Consider the following 21056-nt stretch of genomic DNA (forward strand, 5'->3'; position numbering starts at 1 on the left):
TCTTTTCAGGTTGCTGGGTAGGGGATCTATGTTCGTCTTTTCCTCCGAACAATTCCAGAGACTGCTGAAAATTAGCCCTGACTGGAAATTCCAGAGACTGCTGGACCTGGGAGCAGGTGATGGTGAAGTGACAAAAGTTATGAGCCCCCACTTTGAGGAAATCTATGTGACAGAGATGTCCCAGACTATGATTTGGCAACTTCAGAAAAAAAAATACAGGTATGGTTTGCAGGTACTGTGCATGTGTAGACAGTACATGTTTAACTCTTCTTTTATTGTGCCGATCATTTGGAAGCCTATTTCTAAAAATCATGTCCCACCAATCATGGCCAGAGAAACCAATTAACCTAACGGCATGTTTTTGGAATATGGAAGGATACTGAAGTACCCAGAGGGAAACTCCATGCAGATAGTGTCCTGGCTGAGATTTGAACCTGTGACCTAGCACTGCAAAGCAAATGCTGCCAATGGAGGGGATAGCCCGCCATAGCTACTACCTTGCCTAGGGCTACTTATATCCTTTTCCCATTTCTACTTACTGAGCTCAAATTTATACCAGCAGGTGGTGTTAAAATATAAAGTGGGCTGACAAAACTAAACTTTTAAAAATTAAAGACACCTAGAGGTTTACTGTATCCTTTAGTGGCAAACAGGCTGTAAAAGGAGAATTCTGCTTTTTTCTGTGAATCCTGCTAAGCTCCTCTTAAATGCTGAAATACAAAGTTACCTATCCTGTGCTTACTATTAATGAAACAACATAGTATATATAGTTAAATTCATATATTTCCCCCCCGTGGCATAAACATGAGAGTGATCCACTCCCAGAACACAATTTTCCAGTAAAACTTTTGCTCATTTATTGCATCAAGGAAGGGAACAAGATGCTGTTTCGAATTTGGCCTAATACTTGATATCCTAATTGTGAACAGTAATAATCAGGTCATTGAGCTATAAAATAGTATACCCAAACTGTGCATGGGACTAGATAAAGTCAGATCCTCACCGCTTATTAACATGTAGAGCAACTCAAAAGAATCTCATATGTCTTTATATCTATTCCCAAGGTAACTATTTTTTTTACAGATTTACCAAGGATCTTTTTCAGAATTAAACAATCATGCTTTCACAACCATCCCACCTCCATACAATTATAAATGTCTTTGTATATAGTTATGTCTTTCAAATACTTTATAATTCTCAAATGCATCGAGGCAAAAATTGTGTATGTTTTTTTTTCTCTAAACAGAGTTCTAAATATTGATGAATGGCAAAGAACAGGATTTCAGTATGACGTTATTAGCTGTTTAAACCTCCTTGACCGATGTCACCAGCCTGTTACTTTATTGAAGGAAATGAGAAGTGTCCTTGAGCCAACCCGAGGCCGTGTTGTACTGGCCCTGGTGCTACCTTTCCACCCTTATGTAGAAAATGGTAAGTGTTTAGTGTGTGTTTTTACATAAATTTATAAATTGTTATTTTTCACATCTACATGTTTTAAATATGCAAATTCTATGTTTCTCTTCTTTTGCATGAACGTGGCTTTAAGTTTTACAGACATTCTGCTTTATGTATAAATCTGATGTCAGAGCTTCTGATACACACAGTGGGGCAAGATGTGAATTACATCAGGAGAGCTGCTGTCTTGGTGTAATGTGGTTCTTTTGGTGGGTTCAGTCACCAAAAGGGCAAATGGCAATGCTCTATGTAGCAGCAGGGTTTATTCTGACTTCGCAAGCAAACAACCTTTTCATTAGGATCTATGGGGAGAAGACATACATAGTTGATCCAGAGGAAGGCAAAAAATCCCTGGTACAATTTGCTTTAACAGGGTAAAACAAATCCTTCCTAATTCCATGAGGCAATCGGATGTTAACTGGATCAACTGTCTCTATTATCTTTACTTTAAAGCCTTAATCCCCAGTTACATTCTGTGCTTCTAGAAATCATCCAGCTTATTCTTAAAGCAATCTATAGTAGTTGCTGAAACTCCTTCCTGAGGGAGCCGATTCCATATTTTCAGAGATCTTACAGTGAAGAATCCCTTCCTTATCCGGAGATTAAACTTCTTTTCTCCAGACACAAATAGTGCACTCTTGTCCTTTCTAATGATCTCAAAGTGAATAATGGGGAAGAGAGTTCTCTATATGGACCATTTATATTTTTATACAGGGTGATCATATCCCCCCTTATACGTCTCTTCTCAAGGGAGAATAGATTCAGTTCAGCTAATCTCTCCTCATAGCTGAGCTCCTCCATTCCTTTTATTAGTTTAGTTGCCCATCTCTGCACTATATATATATATATATATATATATATATATATATATATATATATATAATGTATGTGTGTGTAAATATAATATATATAGATACATACACAAAAAGCAACAGCTATTTGGGAATTGGGGCTCGTTCACATATATGTGCCTGTGAATTCCTGTACTCTACAGCATTGCAGCACACCAATGCATAGAATGCATGTTGCTGTGCACTGAGATAATGTGCTTGTTATTGCAACGCACATATCTGAACAATGCTAAATGCTCCTAATGTTCCAAAACAGCTACCTTATAAGATCTGAGCATCTTCTGTAACATGTTCATCGTTGTTCTACAACCTACACACACGCATTGCTAACGTTGTAATACAGCATTCCGTTATAAAGGAAACTGAAATTGTGTAGCATTTCAAATAAAGAAGCAAAGCCAGTATTGGGCAAAAATGGAATCCCCCTACACATATACTGTATAATTACAAATTATACATACATTACCCGTTTAATAATAAAAATTACATGAAACTTTTTTTACATACATATCTAAAAAGCAAATATTGTTACAGCTTTGAATGGGATATACACTTTAAAAGACAAGATAGTAAATGTCAATGGAAAGTAAATGTCAACATTTACCTTTATGACGCTCAATAATTAAAGTAAATAATAATAGAAATTAGAGTAGACCATTTACAAAAACATTTATGTAAAAAAATCATGTTCATAGATCCTTCCCTGAGCTTGACATTTCAGAGTTTTAGGAAACTGCTTTGCATTTATATCTTCTAGGCTTTTAGCCTGTATAGCTTGTATTTTGATAGATGGTGTCATCCTCTATAACCTGGTTCTGCTAAAATTAAAAATAATAATACAAAGTTATATTGAAGGCAATATGTTACCATTTCTCAGGTACTGAAAAGAAAGGTTTTGTAAGCAGCAAAATACTACCTGGCAGCAGGATCGGGACTCTGGCACAGTCATGCTTAGTGCTGGGACTTGGCAGGGGTGCGAAGAAGCAACTGGGGTCCTTCTGTCTGCAGCACGCTCAGGCACTTGTGTAGACCGCCCTGCTTCTACCTTACTTTCTGGGATAGGGTCCTTCTGCTTGCAGCGCGCTCAGGCACTTGTGTGGACCGCCCTCCTTCTACCTAGCTTTCTGTAGGTTTTTGGGATGGAGTCCTTCTGCCTTAAGCATGGTCAGACACATGTGTGGAGCACCCTGCTTATACTTGGCTTTCTGGGACTGGGTCCTCCTGCCTGCAAATGTCAGGTGCTTGGATGCAGCACCTTGGGCCACATAAAAACGTCCAGATGGGCCGGATACAGCCTGCGGACCTTGTGTTTGACACCTGTGCTGTAAAGCATTCTAGTTGCAAGAGAAAGGAGTGATTGAGATCTGAGCTCATCACGGTGCTGCATGCTTCTTTTACTGTGTGGACGTAGGCTGGAGCCAGTAATGCTAAAGGACTGAGGACATCAAGGAACAGAAAAAGTACTGTGGAAATCTTTGGATTAAATTTATGTTGGCTAGAGTTCTTCCTAATAGGAACCTATACTAGTGGAAAGGTATAATAAATATGAGCTGATCAGTGCATGTTTCTGTACATATTTCTCTTACTGTGCTCGACACTGTATAAAAACCTCTGCTCCCATTCCACCTTAAAATGTTGCTTTATATTTTGTAATATTTTTATTTTCCCCTATGACATGCTTAGAAACAAAATCTATTTAGGTCTTACTTGTTTCTGTGTCTTCCCATCATATCTCCTATGGTATTCCTGCGCTATTGCCTGAAATATCCGTCTTGTATTGTAGTTTTTCTGTGAAGCAGAAAAAAATACATTTAAGCATAGTATAATGATAGTTGGAACTTGCTGTTCAAAAGCAACACAGTAATTACTTACTTGTGATTGATTTGTGGATACATCCTTGTTTTGTTTCACTTTGGAACATTGACTTCCTTTTGACTAGATAAGAAAAGTCAGGATTAGTTATACTCTTGCAAACTTTTTTCCTTAACATACTGCTATCTGCTATACCCCCCATTCTCTGTCATACCCCCCATTCTCTGTCATACCCCCCATTCTCTGTTCTACCCACCTCTTTTACTGCACATATTTCCTGATTTATTGCACTACTGCACATACTATCCATTCTTACACACTCCTGCAGATATTGCGATATTCACTCCCTGCACTCCTCTCCTGCACATTCTGCCTGCTGTTTTACCCTTCACACTCCTCATTTATACAAAGGGCTTGCTGTCATGTCCTTCATGCTTCCGTCCTGCACTAATTGCCCTTTATCATACTTTCCCCACTCCTCCCCTGTAGATACTACCCATTTTCATATCCTAAATGTTTTGTGCTGTCATATTGCACACAATTGATATATATTGGAAACAGATATTGTGTTGTATTTTAGGTGAATATAACAATTTGATCTGCTCAGTCCTGTAGAAGAAAATGATCTAAAAGCTGAAAAGTCTTAGCGTGTTCAACATAAATCACAAAACTACTCACCTTAAATGTGTAGTATGAAAACACTGTAACACAGTATATAAACATCAGTGTACACAGGACAATTAAAGCCGTATTTCCCTCTGTGCATGTTTTGTAATTTGTATCTGCAACGTAGAACACAATAATTGTCATTTATGTCCCACTTCTTTTCTTTTGAAATATTTATATTTTCACGTTTTATGTATTTACATATAAAAACTTGTGTTTCATGATTATTTTTTGCACTAATCTATCCATTATTGCAAAGAAAACTGATGGAGTACACAAGAGTTTCCAGTTTTTAGTTTTTGGATGGAGTAGGGAAAGAGTTGTAACTGTTCTTTATTTGGTAAAGAGGAAGTAAACCCAAAAACATCCCAAAACAAAAAAAAAAAATCACACTTACCTTTAATTTTGCAGAGCAGTTGATCGGTCCGGAGGTTTCTTCCATCGGGTCCCATGTCATCCCAGCATCATCTTCAAGCTGGCAAGCTAGGCGCCGCCATCTTCTTTCTGTTCTTCGTACTGGCAAGTTTTTTTTTCCTATCCATGTCACCCGATGCAGGTGACGTAGATTGGAAAAAAAACTTGCCAATCTCACTGCGCATGCATGAAAACGGCAATTTCTTTCCCTTTTGGCGAAAGGGCTCCTGCGCATGCCCGAGATGCTCGGTCATGTGCAGAAGGAGCAGCCAAGAGCCTTCTGGGATCCGGGTGGAACTCTGTTGTCTTTCCCCCCAGTTATGTGACAGCACTCGGGCCCTGAGTGGCTCCCAGGCCTGGGTACCATCACTGCAGATCATGTCACATTCCACTCCATAACCAAAAGTTCCTTGTATGTTCCCCACCTCAGGAGGAGCAAAGAGCTTACAGGGAGCCTTAATACAAGCAACTCTTTTGTGTTACTCTTCTTAAACGCCATCTTATTATTAAGGTGCTATCATAATGCCTTCCTTTTCTGCAACAGGCAATATTAGCTCTACAGTCAAACTGTGCCCCAAAATAAAGGTAATATACTCTAAATAAAACGCTAGAAAATTTGACCTGAAATTTTACTTGTAGATTGTTTTCCTTATATTATAGTAATTGAGTTAAAATAATGTAACTGCCTTTTTAACCTAGGAGAAAAGGGGGAATACAAGAGAGGGGTGGGGAAAAAAGAATAGTCACAAACAACCAGTAACTAACTTTGTTGGTACCCAACCCTTGTTGGACTAGGAATCCACAACCTTCTTTCTAGGGGCCTCAGAGCGTTTTTAATCAAAAGAAACAAAACTTTCATGTGACTGTCTGTATCTGTCTGGTATTTGCAAACCCTGTTTATCGTACGGCACTGCGTAATATGTTGGTGCTATATAAATAGCGTTTAATAATAATATTTGAGATTTAAATAAGACCAGTTTAATCTACATACTTAGTAAATTCCTATTATTGGCACCCAATTGAAATTTCTTGAAATTTATATTTAATACCGTGATCAATGTAAAGGTATACTTATTTTCTCCATATGAAAAAATTATTTTTGTTACTTTAACTTATCTATAGGTACTCTTTAAATGATGTTGCTTGTTCAAGTATTTTACAAAACCTCCACAACTTCTATGAACTGTATTTGCTTTTTTGCATCATTAGGAATAACTGGGATAACTTCTATTCTGATTAAGTGTAAAAACTTGATCTTTCATCTTAAAGATTTATTTAAGAAAATGAATATTTCCATTACATCATTTTATTTGGAAAACCTCTTGTCCAGTCTGTTTAATCTGCCCTACAGGTCTCCAAGTTATGTGGAGACCTCTCATTCCCTAAATGTTATAACTGGCCTTATGATTGGTTAATGACAGAGCACCTTGGCACCTAATGTACCACAGCAGCATGGTGGCTTGACGGTTAGCACTTTGGCCTTTGCAGCGCTAGTTCCCAGGTTGGAAATTTTGCTAGGACCCTATCGCCATGGAGTTTTCAAGTTTTCCCCATGTTTGCATGGGTTTCCTCCGGGTACTCTGGTTTCCTCCCACATTCCAAAAAAACATGCCGTTAGGTTAATTGGCTTCCCCAAAAAATTGACCTTAGACTGTGTTAATGACATTAATGAGAGTGTGAGCCCTTTGAGGGACAGCTAGTGAGATGACTGTGGACTTTGCATAATATGTCGGCACACTAATCCTCTAGTCTGAGGCTGAGGAGTCGTATGAGCAATTACTTCATGCTTACATGCTTCATGCTTACAAAAATGGATCTTCTGTTTCTTCTTCTGACACAATGACCATACACTGGTGGATGAAGATGAACAACTTATCTCTTAAATTTTATAGATTATACTTCTAATACTTTAGGTTTCAGGTTTGACAAGGAATTGGGCTATCAAATTTTAATTTAGCTGTCAAATAAATGTGCATTGAATGGCTGAATTGTGTGACCAAAAAAGACACCCAAGGATTCCTCTCAACCAATGCTGGAGAACAGCTGGGGCAAATATCAATAGAACCCACTCTTAAAAATAAATCTAAATCTGGACCAAGCCCTAAATAGAACCTGACTTAACCCCAATTAGCCACTCCAAGGAAGAAAGAAATATTCAATAAACATCATAATACTGGTGAGGTTACCAGTAAAAGTTTAGATGGAGAGGCAGTCCTGACAGGAACAGTATGAACACAGGTTTACAGAACCCCAGAACTAGTTTTCACTAAAGAATATGAAGTGAAAGGGTAGTCGTACAAAAGGCCGGGCAAGCAATGGATAATAGCACATATGACATGGAACACCCTAGGAAGGCAATGTTACTGTGAAACAATGAAAATCTGCTAAGCCGCTCTCCCCCTAGGAGAAAAAAAAGAGGTTCTAAGAGAAAACAAGGTTCCTTTTGCTGAAAACTGCATCCAACTGAGATAAATTAGGCAAGGAAGGTAAAAGGTTATAATGATGAAAACTACACTGTGTCTCTCATCTTTGAAGATCCAGGGGAGACTACAGGTGTGAGTAGAACTCCCATCCAGGACCTGCTTGCGGTACTGCAGGTCAAAAAGAATTTCTTGGGAGACACGTCATCTAGTCCAGAGTAATTACTTAAAGAATGATCCTATTATTTCGTACAGTAAAATCATTTGAAATGCCTCCTTGTCATCCCTTACTAACAAAACAAAGAAGCTTTACAGACAATTTTTGTATCCTTTTGTAAATCTGTTCTACTTTAAACAAATGTTGATTTAGATTGGCGGAAAGAAAACGGTTACCTAATACCATTACTAGGGTTCCTTCTCCAATATTCTGTGCTGTAGGTTCCTGATCACTGTATGTTATGCAACAAATGTATATCCCACTGTCCTGTGCAGTTAAATTCTTCATTTCCAGATACACATAGTTGGACTCTCTCCTTGGAATGAAGCGATCCTTATTTTGGGACAGATTTTCATGTCTAGAAGCAAGATATCGAAACCAAGATATCTCTAATTTATCATCCGCGCAGCCTGTGGATGTAAACTGACATGATAGTTTATGATAGTCCCTACATTCCGATACTTGGTATTCTTGGTTTACCGTCACCTGACAGCCCTTGGCTCCTGGTGGGGAAAAGAAAAACATAACTGTGTTACATTGGTAAGCAATTTTAAAATTAGTAATGATTGGTTAGGCTGATTGGACATGTAGGCATAGCCAACAATTGATCTGTTGGGATATTTTTATTTCCAGTATTCTTTTTGGGTATAGGCACCTTCCCAAGTCCCTGTTCTAAGACTTATTTTTACCTGACCCCCTCCACTGGGATTTTCATTGTACCCAATGCCACACAGCCTGCTCTAACTGGACCCTGCGGTACCTTTGTGTTCCTGCTGCATCACTAATAACGCTGCTCACTTTTTTTACTTTCACACTTATGTAGTGTCCTCTGCTATCAGGTAAACAAATTTAGTAAAGTTATTTTCTTGCACACTTCCCCTCCACACAAGAAAAAAATAGAAAATGTAGTAGGTATTCTGAGCCAACCCGTTTCCTGTCCAATAGACTGCAATCAACAGCCCTCTCCTACTGATCTGTGCTGTCTATGGACCTCATCTTTTCAGCTGTTTGTCATCCTTTTTCACGCTTCCGGTCTGTGTTGTGTGGGTGGTATAGTAAGTGTCAGTGGTTTTGCCTCACATGCCTGTGGTCATGGGTTCTTTAATAGGCGCTTTAAGTTTTGCTTTGCTGAAAATAATTAATTTGCAGTAATGTCTATTTTATTATCTAATAAACTTTTATTAGTTTTTTTACATACTGGGCCCTCATGTGCATGGGTCATCATGTGCATGACAGGAGAAATGTTGGTTATTAACAATGCCGTATATGCAAATATGTTTTTATATATACAGAAAGAGGTTTAGCACTTTGTGTCGCTCCATCTAGAGGAGCAGTGACAGAAGAAAAGGGAACTTCACAGAACTACCATTTATTAGGTAATAAACCCTTACACTTCTTCTGATTTGCTTTATGGCTTACACAAAATATAATGGTTAAGGAAATGAGTTTGGGGCATTTACAGCTGGCTGCAACACCTAGGCACCCGGATGTGCTGCTTGCTGTAGCATATCATTGCCACTTTAGAGGTTTTTGTGTGTCTTTGATTGTTACAGATATTTAAAAGGATTTGTTGTTAGAATGAGTTGCAGTGTTATTCACACCATGCAAAGCAGATTGCAAAATTTCCTTTCTTATGGATTAAATTACATTCCTGGAAAGCTATGTTCTAGTAAAGCAGAAGTGTTTGTTGGTTTCTGTACCTCTCAAGGGAGAGTATATATTAAATTATTTACTTATTCTACTAACATATTCTAAAATGGCATGGGCACATTTTTGTTACACCTAGGAAAGGCCATCATTTATCAAAATAAATATATATATATATATATATATATATATATATATATATATATATACATTGGCATGGGCACATTTTTGTTACACCTAGGAAAGGCCATCATTTATCAAAATAAATATATATATATATATATATATATATATATATATATATATACCATTTGGTATTCTTGTGTGTCCCACGCCGAACATGAACCAGAGACAGTTGACTTGCAAGGTCAGAAATAATGTTATAGAACAGCATGGTATAGGCAAATGCAGTTAAGCATCAAGTTCCTTAGACAACAAGTGCAATGATCAAGTTTAGGATCCATGGGACTGTAGATAACCTCCCTGGGTGTTGCTGCAAGAGATAAATTGACCCCAGAATGGACAGACAATGGTAGACAAAAAGAACAACTTCCAAATGGTTAATTATTTTGTAGATTTTTTTCTTTCGCAAGTCTTACTGCGTCAACTGCCTCTTAAAGACAGCTTTGAAATCTGTCTCTAAAATTTTTAAAAAACATAATTTGACTGGTTCTCCCATTTCATATTCTCCTGTTTCTGTGTAAAAGAGACATTTTAAAGATATGTCATGGGTTAATGGAAGCAAAATGAAGCTAAACAGTTATTTATATCTTGAAATGTAATCTTAAGCAACAACTACTTTCAGCATTACAGAGGTGATATACATTGAATGAAATAATCTATTTTAATGTCAAAGAGATAGTTGAATATAAGCTGTACTGAACTTACCACACTGGTAGTATAGAAGGACGATCTTTAGGAAAAGAAGTCTCCCTAGTCCTGTCTTGTCCATTTCTCTTCGGACTTGATTCTTCTTTGTTAAAGAAGGAAGTGAATTTTAAGGGAAGCCAGCGTGATCTCTTGGTGTTGGGACACTTCCTGGTTGTTAATAGAACATAAATGTTATGTTGATGTCCTAATTTACTGTTCTGAGAGAATCAAAACACCAAATGGTAATAAATAGGACAAGAACATTTTTTTTTATATTTACCAATCTTCTATCTATAGCTGTAGAACTAAACTCCATCATCTTTTCAAACTCAACATACGTTTTACAGAATTTACTAGCACACTCATTGCTTTAAAATGCGTACAAGATTTATCAGGGGTAATTTAAAATCAGTGAGGTCAATTTTAGATCTGATTTCTTAATCAAATCAATTTCTTAATTTGTTTTTTAACAGAAAATATAGCAACTCTAGCAGCTGGCACAACATAGAAAGAAAAATGTGTCCGGACCTGTGAGCTTTTGCTTTAGGACTGCTTCTCTTTCTATACAAGTCAGTGGGACAGGAAAAATAGCTCCAGGTGGAATAATACAGTTCAGGATGTCAAATGCAGGTCAGATGCAGCTGTCCATTAGCCCCGAATCACAGCTAGAATGCAGCTTATTTATCATTGACACAAGCTCTAAATGTGTTTTAAATCTGACCGTTGCACCTGCATAGCGTTTGATGATTTAAAGCTATGTGACGATGTCTAGATCAAGGTGTTTATTACACTTTCAACTGCTAGCTAAATGAAAAAAAAAACTTTTATTACTCTAATTTATCATTATGCAGCCTAATCTGCTTCTTATGAAAAATATATTCATTTGTAAAAATAATTCAAATTTGTATATTTATATGAGCAAGGTTGTAGTTTAGTATGGACAGCTAACAAATAGAGCACACAGTGAACCAAAATCTTTTTTTAAAATTGGTCCTAAGATTATGCCTAAGGCTACGTACACACGTGCAATAATTGTCATTGGAAGGATCTTTCACACTCCTCTCATGACAAACGACTGCACGATGCATGAAGAAGTTCTGTACATACAACTCCATTCTGCTCTATAGAGAGGGGAGGGGGGAGAACGACAGAGTGGCACCCCGCTGTGCACCTCACCTTCACTTGTATTATAATCGTTCGTCGTCTGTGGATCAGCAAGGACGATCGTTTAGATGATGAGCACTGTACACACGCCAGATTCTCGTCCAGTATCAGCCCAGAGCCGATTATCGGACAAGAACCATTGGACGTGTATACTTAGCCTTATTAAGAACAATGGCCCAGTCAATTCTTGTAGTGAATAGCGTCAATCTAAACATTGGGGTGAGGACTAGTGTATTGATGTAATGCATGCCCCGGGGATTATAAAATAAATTGGCACTGCACACAGTTCTCAGCATATTTTGCAGAAACTCAAGAAGCATTTTTTTATCATGTTTTTGGGACAGGTGGGAAATGGGAGAAGCCATCGGAAATCATGCAGGTGAATGGAACTGTGTGGGAAGAACAAGTGAACAGCCTGGCTGATGTCTTTGAGGAAGCTGGATTTGCTGTGGAGTCCCTCACCCGACTTCCATATTTATGTGAAGGAGACATGTACAATGACTATTATGTTCTGGATGATGCTGTCTTCGTTCTTCGACCTGTGTAGACCTAACGCCATGGCAAACGAGAAGACCTTCAATGTTCCTACTGAGCCAGACAAAAATGACTTTTGTAGGAAAGTAAGAACTATTTCAAGGACAGCTTTTGACTGTATGTTTAACAGACTCCTGTGTGTAATGCATATATATGTTGTATGTGTGTATGTTTCTGTATATACAGAATTTCAGATAGGAAACCTTTTTTAACCAAATCAACCGTGCTACCTTCTCTACAACCTGCAAACATATTTTTATGTGACTGGGAAAATATTGTGCTGAGAAAAGTAAAAGAAAGTGTGCCATAAAATAATTGTTTAAAGGGTTACTAACACCACCTGACCTACAAAACTGATTTACTCCTTTGTCGTTGGTTGCTAAGAGTGGCAACCCCTTCCAGTTCTCATTTATGCAGCTGCCAGAACTACAGGGAGAGTGGAACAAAAATGTTCTATTTGTTCTACCCTGTCTACAAAATAAGTATAAGTATAGTCTTTTTCAGACCTTAGTGTTCTTCAACAGGCTCAACTGCAGTCCCAACTTCTTCCGATCAAGTTAATTGGATGTTGGGTACCATTTTTGACATGCAGCTGCGACAGATCCCAGTGTGGTTTCCAAAAGCAACAAGTTGCTTCTGGCTGCTTGGTTGTTTGGAGATTTGGATCACAACTACATACGAGTCTGGTTACCTGCAGAGCGATTGCCACCCCCAGACATACAGTTACCTCTGTGCCCAGGTGTCCCCAGTCCTACAGTTCACACCATGGGTGTGGAGGGGCTCTTTAGAAGTTTTTTATTGGCACAGTTTTTTTTTTTCTGCAGTGGTTCCTAAATATTTGATATTCCAATGTCAAATACATTTCTAAGTCGTACTGATATTTTCTACATTTTTATTTATTCTTCCTAATATTGCCTGTTACAGAGACCATGAAATATACGATGATACCTCCATCTCTATTTCACATCTAAACCCCAAATATATTTCCTTGTGTATGGAGCTCTAAGACACAAGTGAGTATATTGGGTTTTATCATCCTTTTAACAATGATTTTAAAATTGTTTTTTGTTGTTTAGTAAATGATGAAAAAAACCAAGCCTATGCTTTATATTACTACATCTAATAACATTTTATTATTTCTACATCTGATACCATAATATTATCTCCCATATGAGGGGAAGCTACGGACAACGTATTGTGTTTTACAATGTTAGGGTAGAGATCATCCTACTCCAGTGTCTTCCAATGGGGCAAATGTAATACTCGGCAAATGACTGGTTTGCTGATCTTTTTTTTCCCTCACCAGATTACACCTAATATGGCGTACTTTGCTACACATCTGGAACTCCCATCAAATATCTTAGCTGCATTTACTGAGACAAGGTTGTTTTTTGGCATTTGCTCCCTGGATGTAGTGAATAGTTGATTTCATGAATTATATATCCATCATTACTCAAACCTTTGTTCTTACATCAAATTTAATGCACATCTTGCACTTTGCAAATGTGAGTTTAAAGCCTTATGTGCATTTATCTAGGGTACTGAAAATACCTTTTTTTAGCAATGCCCCTAAGTTTTTCCAGAATATGAAGACGTTGCATATCCTTAGGCTAGATTCACATCTGCGGCGAGGTTGTGGCACAGTTTCCCCATGCCAGGAACTGCTGCCTCTCGGGAAATACTACATGGTAGCGTGTTCTTGTGGCAGCCCCATAGGGAATGAATAGGAGCTGTAGTGAGCAGTGCTAGTACTCCATCACCTGTGCAGGTACTGATTACTGGAACCAGTAGTGCCCGGTGAGTGTTTGAGCGGCTGCCAAGGTGCCAGCCATGGGGAGCCACGCAGGGTTGTGCACTCTATAGGCAGGTCTGAACCTGGCCCCACCCTCATAATAAGTTCCAAGTATCGTCTTTAGTTCTGATAACTCTTTGAAATGACTGGAAAGCATATCCATAGCTGTCACATTTAAGCCAAGTTGCTTTTATGGTTCATTGGCTTTTTTTAATGAAAAAAATCAACTATTGCAATAAACGGTCAACATAAGAACAACTGTGAAATGTCAAACTGTTCATTTTGATCAAATTTAACGGTTTGCCAGTGAAAAGCACATTATCTTACCATGACAATAAAGATTTCTAAGTCTGGAATTTAATGTAATAAATCATTTTTTGTTATTAAAATAAAACATCAACTAATGTTTTCTGTTTATCTTGTTGTGTAACACATACTTTAAATGGGGAAGTGGTCTAAACTGTATGGATGACAAGACAACAAACTGCATAGGACCCAAAGCTGATTTTATAAAGAAGAAGTTCAGATGAAGGTAGGTGTGTTAGATATACATTACAGACAACATGGTGGTTAGAGTTGCTGTCCTTGTGACGTAGATTACTCCAAGGCCACTGAATCAGGAACTAATGAACCATGAGAAGTGACTGGATGAGTAAATGTGTGATAGAAATGTATAGAGTATAGCCTAACAATACAATATATTTATATGGCAAGTTAATTCAAAACTCCTAATTTGTAAGCTGCATCTGTGTATCTTGGCACAACTGCTGTGATGAACTATTAACATATAATCTATAATAATCTATAAATTCATACAAAGTTTGCTAGAAGAGGAGCTGCAGCTTCCAAAATGCCCTCCTGTCAAATTGAGCTGTAATGTTTTAATAAATATCTTTCATTCAGTCTTTCATAGATTTATTTAGTTCTCAGAAAGATTCTTTTGCAAGCACAAACTTTCTTCTGGAATCCACCTCTGATTGATCACAGGAAAATGATAAGGTTCCTTCTGGCTATTAAAAAGAAGCAATCAAAAAAAGCGGAACCTAAAAAACCCTCACTGTTACTTTCACAGATCCCTTGATCCCTCCAGAGTTTTCCTGGATTGGTTCCCCTGCCATGGCGTGGGTATCCAAGGAGGCTCTGCGATCCCATTCTATCTTTACTAATGCAGTGATAAAGACAACGGAAGGGGCTTCACCATTTTTGTTTTTTTTTAACCCTTGTCCACCCTTTTCTATAAATAAAAATTTTAGTGATAGGTTCGCTTTGAGACTTTCATGTCTTACTTGTTTCTTTTAGCAAAAGTCAAGCAACCCACAAGAACCTGAACTTTTGGAATATAACTACATCACCCTCTTTGCTCAGGAATCCAGTGAGTGATACTACTATTCAGACACAGTGCAAGTAAAGGTCATACAGACCTTTCAACTAAATCCTGTTCAACTAAAGACGTCTAAACTGTATAGTGTTTAAAAAAGGGATTAAAGCAAATGTAATGGGAGCACTGCACATTCTATTCCAAATCGAAACATGAAGGAAAAATTATCAAAGATGTGCTATTCCTTTACGAAAAGTGAATATTAGGCTGCTCAAACAAAAAATAATGTCTGCGTTCTTCTTTACAAACTTAATCATTCTCTGTTTTTTTTTCTTTTTTTTTCAATCACAATATTTAGTTGTATACTGAAAGTTTCAGAAAACTGCTGCACATCTGAGTCGACCAACTTCAGGCATTCCAGCCTAGGACGATTGGACTACATTCCACAATTCCTCTGCATTTCTTGGTTTTGCCTCAGAAACAGAATTTTTTATGTCACCCCAAATGTTTTCTATTGGATTAAGGTCCGAGGATTGGGTTGGCCACCCCATATTATCAATCTTGTTGGTCTGGCACTAAGGCGTTTACTGGCTCATTTACTGGTGTGTTTGGGGTTGTTGTCTTGTTGAAACACCAATTTCAAGGGCATTTCAACTTCAGCATAAGGCAACATGACCTCTTCTAGTATTTTGATGTATTCAAATTTATCATGATAACCAGGTCCAACACCATAGTATGAAAACTGTCAGTCCCTAATGATTGTGCCACCATGCTTCACTGTCTTTGCACGTCTAACACTCTGTCCGCGGCCCCTAGACCCAAAAAGAACAATCTTGCTTTTGACGGTCAGCAAAATGTCGCACATTTTCTCTTTAGGTCAGTCAATGTGTTATATGGCAAACTGTAACTCTTTAGCACATCATTTTTTAAAAAGTTGGACTTTGTAGGGGCTTCTTAAACATTAGCTTAACTTCACATAGGCATCCTCTAACTTAATCCACTAACAGTACTCACAGGTAACTTTTTTTTAGTCTATCTGGGGCTGGTCTTTGGCTTTCCCATTTTGGATATTCTGCTATCCTTTTGAATGGTAGTTTTACATTTTCTTCCATGTCTTTCAGTTTTTTTTTCATTTTAAAGCATTTGAGACATTTTAGCTGAGCAGCCTATCGTTTTCTGTGCTTCTTTTTTTGGTCCTCAATTTGTTGGTAAATAACAATCAAAAATATGCAAAATGGGCTAATCCAATCAAGAACTTTCATCTGTCCTGAGGTTCAGGTCATCACCAATGATTAGAGGGTCAGAATATCATACATATGTGTCTTGGATATTCTGATGAAGAGATTACTGATCAGATTAGTTGGTTGAGCACAGAATTGTCATTTGATCTGGCAACAGTGGAGGATTGAGCTGGAGAATAGCCTTGGGTGTCAATCTATAAGTAAGAAAGTCTTGACAAGAAATCCACACACTAATGATGTTAAAAGCTGGGTAGGGGGAAAAAGAGATGCTAGTAATTCCATCTGCTTAATAATGAGAGACATCAGAGCACTAACTCTATGGATATATTGGCAACCTGACTATCCTGGTTTCAAAACTTGTATCTTGTAAGGTGATATCTGTAGAGGGCTTTAGTAGACCTTCTTTATCAGTATTTATTTCCGAGGCAAAATCAATTTTCTGGAAAATACAAAATCGAGGGGGTGCTGAGAAGTTCCTGGCTTTGCCCCCTTCCAGATGAAATAAAAAAAGAGTGTGGGGGGATATGACAGCCTAATATCTCAGTATGTAACTGTGCAAATATCAGGTCTTTGCGATTCTTAAAACTGTTTTTTCTTTTAGTGAGAAGCTGTGATGGCAGAGGCACAAACAAGTTTCACGTCGTCGGAGTTACGGACCGTCATGAAGTTTTTGTTTCTCCAGTGAAAGTCAGCAAAGGACATTCACACTGAGATGTCACAAACACTGGGGGAGAAGTGTCCTTCCTACAGCACTGTCACAACCTGTATATCTTATTTCAAGATTGGGCATTTCACCGTTGAAGATGAGCCCCGCAGTGGGCGCCCCCCAACCTCAACTGACCCGGCAACCTGCGATCTGTCCATGAGCTGATTATTGAGGACCGGCGAATATCCACAAAATAGATAGCCCAGATACTTGATATCTCATGGGAGCTTGTTGGGTTTGTTATCACCACTATCCTAGACATGAACAAGCTTTCAGCGAAGTGGGTGCCTGAAATGTTTGAACAGTGATCAGAAGAAGGAATGAGTTGAAGCATCCAAAGCTGTTTTGGCCCATTTTGAACCTGCACAGGACTTTTTGGCTAGGTTAGTGACTGAGGATGAAACCTGGCTCCACATCTATGATCCTGAAACCAAGGAACAGTCAAAGGAATGTCGCCAAAGAGGGTCCCCGCGGCCGAAGAAGTTCTCAAACCCAGAAATCAGCCAAAAAAGTAATGGCGTCTGTTTTCTGGGACAAAGACAGTATTCTGTTGGTGGACTACCTACCTCAGGGCTCTAGTATCAATAGGCAGTGTTATGCTAACCTCCTGGGCCAGCTGAAGGAGGCAATTAAGACGAAACGCCGTCGAATGTTGACAATGCACCTGCGCACACGTTCAACGTTGTGGCTGCCAAATTGAACACCCTGGGTATCCAAATGGTCCATCAACCCCCCCCCCTACGCCCCTTCGAACTAATACTTATTCCCGAATTTGAAGAAACACCTGAAGGGGCAACGTTTTGAGGACATTTCTCATGTCAAAGATGCTACTGAGAGCTGGTTTGTGGCCCAACCAAAGGACTTTTATTTGAACGATCTAGAAAAGCTGCAACTAAGCTGTACATCAGTCTCAGGGGGGGATATATTGAATAAATGTGTTATTTCATAACTCTGGCTCTCTTCTTTCTGGGCAAAGCCAGGAACATCCCAGCACCCCTCTTAAAGGGGCCATTGATAAATGTTGTTGAATTCCCTGAATTTTACTCAATTTTCACATGTATTTAATTAGAAAGTTTATGAATTGTGAGTAAAAGTTGATTCATGCGTTTTTTCATAATTTTCTTTATTTGTGTAATTGCAATCTCACATGACAACATGACAAGCAATAGAAAATCACAGGAAAAGTGTCTCAGAATGGTAGAACATAATTTGTTATATAGGAGCAACATAAACAGTCAAACTCGATATATCCTTAAATACTATCTTAAATATCTATCACAACTGGAATCGATACCCAATTTCTGTAATTCCCTTGGTCATAGACTATTCCAAACTTTAAATTCTGCTTAAACTATATTATATTGCATATTTTAGTAGCAAACACGTAAATGAGAATGAAAAAAGGAAGAAAATACAATGGAAGTCAGAATGGAAAGAAAACAGCAAAAGAGGAGAGAGAAAAAAAGGGATACTATTCATTGGGATTCCTTCACCCCAATGACAGTGCCCTAATATATGGAAATAGTCAGGTAGCAAATCAACAGGTTTGTGTCCAGTTGGCACTTATTTTTTCAGAGGGAGTCAAAAAATTGTATCCAGAAGAACCTTGTGAATTTGGCCTTGGTGCCATGTGCATAATTAAAACGACCCGAATTATGACTTTTATTGTTAATATTTTTGTAGTTTTATGTATTGCTGGGGACTACACTAAATTTTAATTTACAGAAACAGAGGCTCCCATTGTTACCTTCTTAACTATATTTTATGTATCCTGGCTGTCATTGTGCATAGCTTTAGTAATAAAATAAATTCCTGATCTATATATTTATTTGCATATCAGTTCTTGATCGGCATACTAATCTAGGCACCTAGTATTTTCAGAAGGTTAGGAATTAAATAAAAGAACTGTCAATCCCATTTACATCAGTGCAACCACATCCCATAATATTCAAAAGTGGTACAAAGAGAAAATTTGATAAGAACTTTAAATAAAGGCAGCAAACAATAATTTATGAAATTAAAACCATATTTATTAAGTGATTATTTTTAAAGACATGATAAGGGCAAATTTAAAAAACATACCTCCAAATATGCACATTCATATTACGCCCAAAGAAGAAAAAAAATAATATAGATTTCACATATACAATACCGGTATAGGGGCAAACAATGAATGTAGGATTTCAATCACAAGAGAATCACAGATACAAATCTGCTTCATCAGTAAACAGTATATATGTGCAGAGAGGAGGTAAGTACTAATATATATATATATATATAATCTCAAGTACAATTACAATTGATTGTATTACGTTTATGCGGATTTACTGGTACACATTTTATACACCTATGATACGGGATTCCAAGGATATTTGTGTTTTCTATTGAGGAAACAAAGCAGAATCTGTTTTCTGTCTTCCTATTCCTTGACTTACTGATTGAAACTTGGCACTAAACCCTCTCCATGGAGCAAGTGGGTCAAGACTGGGTCATATATTTGATTAATTCAATTTTGTGGATTTAAGCTTGAGCTGTTGGGGTCTGTAAACAGCTGCAAGCCTAAAAATGGTAAGTCATTCATTTATTGATTTCAAAATGGCTACTGCTCATTGGACAATACTGCTAGGGTAACTTATTTTCCTGTGGGTCAGTGGAAGTTCTCAGTATTTTATATTTACTTAGTTGATAACTGTAGATAACTGAAACTGTGTTGCACTTCTTGCAACTCAACTGCAACTTTAGCTTCTGTGATGGATTTTAGCTAAGCAAAAGTCTTTTGGCAGGGAAAAGACAAGAAAAAGAAGAGAAGAACACTACTGACCTATTACAGATTTATTATCTATTTACAGATTTATTGAGACACACAAATATGACTTAATCGTCATACTTATTGGGTGACCAAAATAATTAAAAAATTCATGTCCTCCAGTATTAGTTGAGCTTTGGAAATGTCATTATTATTATTATTATTATTATAAATAATTAAACTTGTAAGAGTTGGTTGGATAGTTCCGATTAGAGTTGATTCTGACTGGATTGGAGGTATTGTGACCTTGGATCAGAACTTGGAATTTGAGCAATTCAAGTTCCAGTCTAACATATCTTTATATTGTAGTAGGATTCAGCTAATCGAGCCACGGGATGATAGATTGGCTGAGCTACATTTAATTATCATTGACAGGTAAAGTACAGCTCATTAAGAAGGAACTATGAGCTCCAACTCAGAATTTCCACATCCATTAGGGTTTCCTGACTAGAAGAACGTAAAACAAAAAGTATTTCCTTAAACATCAGTGCTGTAACACCAGAAACCGGCATTCTGACAACATCAAAATCTTGATTTATTACCATTATTATTTTTGTGAAAACAATGTACTGCTTTTACACATATAAACCCAAAGTATTGCATTCAATACAGTTATTTTGTATTGAATGCAATACAAATGGATTTTTAATTTCCCGCCCCTCTGGTAACGTACACACGCACCGACGTCACCGGGAACTCCCGCGTGACTCATCGGATGCAGAAGCTGGCCGGAAGAAGCGAGAAGAACGCGAAGATCGCAGCAATGGACGACGCGGGACGCCGGCGGATCAGGTAAGGCTGTATTTACTATTACCTCCCATAGGAGTACCTACCCCGAGTCACACTCGGGGTTACCGCTAGGGAGGTTAACACAGAGATCACCACAGACACAGAGCAACACTGGAACATCACAAGGGAACAGGCAGGGAAACACAAGACTGGGCGATAAGAGGTTAACACAGGAGCTGGACTGGGAAAGTACTGAAATAATCATCAGGTATAGAGGAAATGCTCAGCAGAGCTAGGGGACTATCAGCTAGTGTAGACAAATGCAGAATGCTGTGTCTGAGCTATTGCCAAGGGCCATTAAGAGACTATTTTCTGATTGGCTGGCGGGAGGGGGCGATAATGATTAAATCTGGA

General features: G+C 38.0%; 2 protein-coding genes across 5 annotated transcripts in view; one reads left to right on the forward strand and one right to left on the reverse strand.

Moving 5' to 3' along the window:
- METTL9 (methyltransferase 9, His-X-His N1(pi)-histidine) overlaps positions 1-21056 on the forward strand; it is a 34566-nt gene that overhangs the window by 6972 nt on the left and 6538 nt on the right. Inside the window, exons 3-6 of one of the 3 annotated variants that reach the window (XM_072418941.1) lie at positions 10-219; positions 1247-1431; positions 9128-9211; positions 11861-14257. In XM_072418941.1, coding sequence (XP_072275042.1) covers positions 10-219; positions 1247-1431; positions 9128-9211; positions 11861-12063 — 682 coding nt within the window. In that variant the 3' untranslated portion in view covers positions 12064-14257. Of the gene's footprint in view, positions 1-9; positions 220-1246; positions 1432-9127; positions 9212-11860; positions 14258-21056 lie in introns of those variants that run through there. The other 2 variants (XM_072418939.1, XM_072418940.1) reach the window with 2 other exon arrangements.
- On the reverse strand, positions 2951-10508 carry IGSF6 (immunoglobulin superfamily member 6). Of its 2 annotated transcripts, none has more exons than XM_072418943.1 (6): positions 10371-10508; positions 8012-8338; positions 4797-4900; positions 4179-4241; positions 4014-4094; positions 2951-3121 (listed from the first exon to the last, which is right to left on the reverse strand). In XM_072418943.1, exons 1-6 carry the CDS (start codon positions 10432-10434, stop codon positions 3068-3070), a joined length of 693 nt encoding a protein of 230 aa, XP_072275044.1. In that variant the 5' UTR covers positions 10435-10508; the 3' UTR covers positions 2951-3067. The 2 variants fall into 2 exon arrangements, with proteins under 2 accessions (XP_072275044.1, XP_072275043.1); XM_072418942.1 differs by having other exon boundaries at positions 2951-3124; positions 10371-10507.

The sequence above is a fragment of the Pyxicephalus adspersus genome, chromosome 7 (genome assembly GCF_032062135.1).
Source record: "Pyxicephalus adspersus chromosome 7, UCB_Pads_2.0, whole genome shotgun sequence".
Taxonomy (NCBI): domain Eukaryota; kingdom Metazoa; phylum Chordata; class Amphibia; order Anura; family Pyxicephalidae; genus Pyxicephalus; species Pyxicephalus adspersus.

What these genes read in the sequence shown, in the direction of transcription:
- IGSF6 (XM_072418942.1), bottom strand. Translation starts at nt 10,434, where the DNA reads ATGGACAAGACAGGACTAGGGAGACTTCTTTTCCTAAAGATCGTCCTT. An exon ending in CCTTCTATACTACCAGTGTG is followed by an intron (nt 8,339 to 10,370) that starts GTAAGTTCAGTA and finishes TTTCCCCACCAG; the next exon opens with GAGCCAAGGGCTGTCAGGTG. An exon ending in TATCCACAAATCAATCACAA is followed by an intron (nt 4,095 to 4,178) that starts GTAAGTAATTAC and finishes TCTGCTTCACAG; the next exon opens with AAAAACTACAATACAAGACG.